The 4,020-nt window shown below is 42.8% G+C and overlaps 1 protein-coding gene across 1 annotated transcript; it reads right to left on the bottom strand.

Moving 5' to 3' along the window:
* Positions 1-577: 577 nt before the first annotated feature.
* Positions 578-3,434, bottom strand: LOC142996009 (kelch-like protein 10). Its single transcript, XM_076146878.1, has 5 exons — positions 3,301-3,434; positions 2,377-2,860; positions 1,606-2,223; positions 1,352-1,501; positions 578-928 (listed from the first exon to the last, which is right to left on the bottom strand). The coding sequence occupies exons 1-5, from the start codon at positions 3,432-3,434 to the stop codon at positions 578-580; spliced, it is 1,737 nt and encodes a 578-aa protein (XP_076002993.1).
* Between the last annotated feature and the right edge of the window lie 586 nt (positions 3,435-4,020).

Here is a 4,020-nt window from a genome sequence, read left to right as displayed (position 1 = left end):
GGACCATGCTTTAAAGAGTATACTGAAATCAACCACCTCATTGCTGAAGTTACAACGGCTGCTCTGCAAGGTGGGCACTGTGTGCCAGGAGATGGTCTGTCTCTGATGGTCTATGGAAGGAAAGAGGAAGAAGAATATGAGTCAACTAATTAAATGGAGGAGGCTTCATTGAAACAATAACCAAATATTCTTTGTGTTAAATGAACATGAGCAGAGTGATATGACAACAGCTGACACAGGTGACACAGGTTGCAGTACGCCTGATGCTCATGAGGCAGATCTGTTGGTCCCTGGGATGTCGTACTCCGCTGAAGACAAGCAGCTCTAGCCATGGAAGCCACCGCAGATGTACACCTGAGAATTAAACAGTACTTCAAAGTAATCTTGTACATTTGTTTAAGAGATAATTATGACATCAACAGGAAACATCTAGAATAGGTAATACTACATATTACTGTACGAAATACTTCATAATAAATGTTTTGATTTTTTATATACACTCACCTTGCTCTGAATTGTTATGCAACCAGCATCACTCTTGTTCCCATGCATAGATGGAATCTTTGTCCACCGGGGTTCAGACGGGCAGGGATGGATGGGTGCAGCTGTGATCTAGACTGCTGCCCCGAAGTGCAGCATAGTCGGCCATATTGGTTATTCCAGAGACCACGCAGCAGCACAGGTCACTACGGGAGATCCGCATGTTTGTGGCTTCAGACCACTCACCAGTGTTGTGATCGTACGACTCAACGTTTGGGATGACGGTGAAGCCATCAAAGCCCCCGACGACAAAGATGCGGCCATCAAGCACCTCAATGCCAAAGCCTTTGCGGGGGGTAAGCATTGGGGTCACTGGTTGCCAGGAGTTAGTCTGGGGGTTGTAGACCTCTGCACTGTTTATATAACTCTCTTCATTTTTACCACCAACCTTTGGAAAGAAAGGTAGAATAAGAGTCAACTGAATCATAACAATAATAAAGGAGAGATATTTTTGTCATTTTGTTTCTCCAAGTTGTGCACTCAACACCCTTGTAAGGAAGGTCCCGGGCCCACAATGTGTGAATCTACAGTAAAACATAATAGATTAGAAGGCTCAAGATGACACTTCCTCTTGAAATCAAGGCATGTGTTGTAAAAATGGGTATATTGACATTAAGGTTTAGCTTAAGATCCACATCATGCATTCACTACTTTTGCCACACTTTTGCTGATGGCAGTGTGGGAAATTTCTAATCCTGTTGGCAAACTACTGTCAGTATAATGCCACATGAAACCACTGGTACCAAATCTCACAGCTAAGTGTCTCAGGGGGTCTTTGTCTTGTATGAATGTCAGCAGTTACATTACGTACAGCATAGATTTGCTCTTCTAAAGCAACAACGCCGAGCCCATAACGGTGGATGCTCATGGCGGCGATCTGAAACCACTGGTCGATGTCTGGGCTGTAATATTCAGCTGAAGACAGGAAACTTTCCCCACTGAAGCCACCACAGATGTACACCTGAGGAGAATAATGGGAAACACAAGTCCTCTTTTTGTTGTTTAACTAAGTATATGAATCACTGGAAAATCCTGGATAAATAAAGCAGTTTGAGAAACACCTACCTTGCCCTGAAAGTTTGTGCAGCTGGCATGACTCCTGCGCTCATTCATAGATGCGATATCCGTCCACTGGTTGCTCTCTGGGTTGTAACACTCAGCAGTGCTATGGCAATTATGTCCATCATTGCCTCCTATGACATAGATGCATCCATTCAGTGCAGTTATGCTGACGCAGCACCTACGTAACTTCATTGATGCAACCTGGTGCCATGTGTGGGTGGCCAGGTCAAATCTGCGTACGCTGCTAAAATACTGAATCTCTGTATTGCCACCAACACAGTACACAGAGCCATTGAGGAAAACTACACCCAACTGAGAGCGAGGTGACTCCTCAGGGTTGGTGAGATTGACCCAGAGGTCAGCACAGATGTCATACGCCTCAATGGCGTTGGTGGCAACAGAATAACCATTTTTGATCCGGCCCCCAATCGCCAAAAGGATGCTGGCAGGCAGCCGTGGACGGGCCAAAGGGTGATAGATACCAGGGTATCGGACAATGCCATCATTGAGCAAGGTTTGTGCAGTTTTGACAGTCTCCTGGCACTCTGTGTCGCACATCAACATCATGTTGTTTATCACATTTGTCACAAAGTAATCGGGAGTCATCAAGGCTAGCCGGACCTGCAGAGAGAAAAGACAGATTAGAAATAAAATGGAAATCTTGGAAATATCTTGGGCTTGACTAATGTGGTCTTGCCTACAGCCAAGATAACAAAGTCACAGTCGAGGTAAGATCATGAGCTAGATGTAACTGAATACGCACGGTTCACTTACTTTTGGTAAAATCTGGGAGATGTATGTTGTGCGTTCCTCAGGTGAATGGTCGATCCAGTGGAGAATGGCCTCAAACACTGTACTCTCGTCCCTCACCAGGAGTTGGTCTGCTTCAATCAGTTTAAGCAGCTGTTGTATAGACAGCTTTATGAACTCAGAGGAGGCACAAGCCTCTGTAAAGTGTTGTAAGATGAAATGGAAAGCATCACCATTCAATGTGGGACAGAAGAAGTTCTCCGTTAACTGCCAGATATCAATGCAGTTGTCCTTGGAGAGGTGATCCCCCATGAACCTGCAGCAAGCTTCCATGAGGCCTATGACTTTAAAAAAGTCACAAGCTATATATAGCTCCTTCACATTGTGCGGGGTCACTTCTTCAGAGCCAATGTATGCAAATTCAATAATGAGTCGCATTATATCAGGTGACACATGTACAATCTCGTACATCTGATCTGCTGGATGTGACCACCGAGTAAAGAGAGCCCTGTGGGACATTAAGGACACAAATCAGCTCATTGAAAATATTTGATAATTATTTCCTTCTTCATAACACACAAGATCATAAATAGAAAACTTAGATGTAATAGATTCTATTATGAGCAATAACACCAATTTGGAGAATTTTATACAATACATGTAAAACACAAAGACCATGCTTTAAAGAGTATACTGAAATCATTATAATCCTGAAATAAATCTACAAACTCAAGTTAGCACACTTGGAATATAAACTTGAAATTTAGGGCCAGGTTTACTAAACATTTTGCCTTTCACTGCAAAGAAACGTACGTTCTGTATGGTAATTTGTCTCATACTAAGTCTGGCCTATAAAGTTCTAAATACATGCATCATGAAGTACTTAACTAAACACAAGTTATAGCTAAACTTGGATTTTAAACATAGAACTTACACAAGCAGACTCACCTGAAGTACTCGCTGCAGCCAGAGAGGATGATCTTGTGGATGTGAAAGTCCTCATTCTGAACTGTAATGATAGCATCACAGAGTTCCTCCTGCAGCCGGAGCTCGTTAAACACCAAGGCTGAACCGTGAGTCATGTTTTCATAAAATGTTTCCAATCCCAATGAGAAACACGATGAGCAACTCTGATGGTCTGATGCTATATATGCCTCCGCTGTGATGTCTTTCTTGACGTCAATGTAAAGATTTCTATGGCAATACATTAAGCTGATATGACATCATGGTTGTGCGGGAAGTCCGGGAGAGGTGGGAATGACGTCATCCCAAATGCATCTTGAAAGTATACCTAGGTGCCTCCTTACCTTTGCCTTTAAAGATGTGTCATACAGATTTTGAAATGCATTTCCTATGCTCAAAAGTAGATGGCACTGCAACCTATTAGGCTGCTCTTGGTTTGAACCAACTGCACAGGAACGTACTCACTAAGATTTTGGCAATCTTTCATTTGTTAACTGCTCACCATATTTCATCCACTTGCAAGCTTTCGCTTTGATTTGCAGACCACCTCCTACTGTCTAGATCTGCGTAGGGGGATTTGTTCTAAAATTGCTTGTAATGATTCATTTGTTTGTCTTGTTCTTTATTGTGTGATTCTTTGCAGCAGGAAAATGTTACTGTTACTGTTAATTTTCATTTTAATTGCAGTAGCAGCAGCACCAGCGT

Source organism: Genypterus blacodes, unplaced genomic scaffold (assembly GCF_046128005.1).
Source record: "Genypterus blacodes isolate CSIRO-AG114 ecotype Tasmania unplaced genomic scaffold, CSIRO-AGI_Gbla_v1 ptg000036l_1, whole genome shotgun sequence".
NCBI classification, from domain to species: Eukaryota; Metazoa; Chordata; class Actinopteri; order Ophidiiformes; family Ophidiidae; genus Genypterus; species Genypterus blacodes.
The sequence above is the reverse complement of the archived record's forward strand: the minus strand, read 5'-3'. Positions and strand labels throughout refer to the sequence as shown.

Coding starts and splice junctions, on each gene's coding strand:
- LOC142996009 (XM_076146878.1), bottom strand. CDS start 3,434: ATGACTCACGGTTCAGCCTTGGTGTTTAACGAGCTCCGGCTGCAGGAG. Junction 2,861..3,300: donor GGCTGCAGCGAGTACTTCAG/GTGAGTCTGCTT, acceptor AATGTCCCACAG/GGCTCTCTTTACTCGGTGGT. Junction 2,224..2,376: donor TCTCCCAGATTTTACCAAAA/GTAAGTGAACCG, acceptor TTCTCTCTGCAG/GTCCGGCTAGCCTTGATGAC.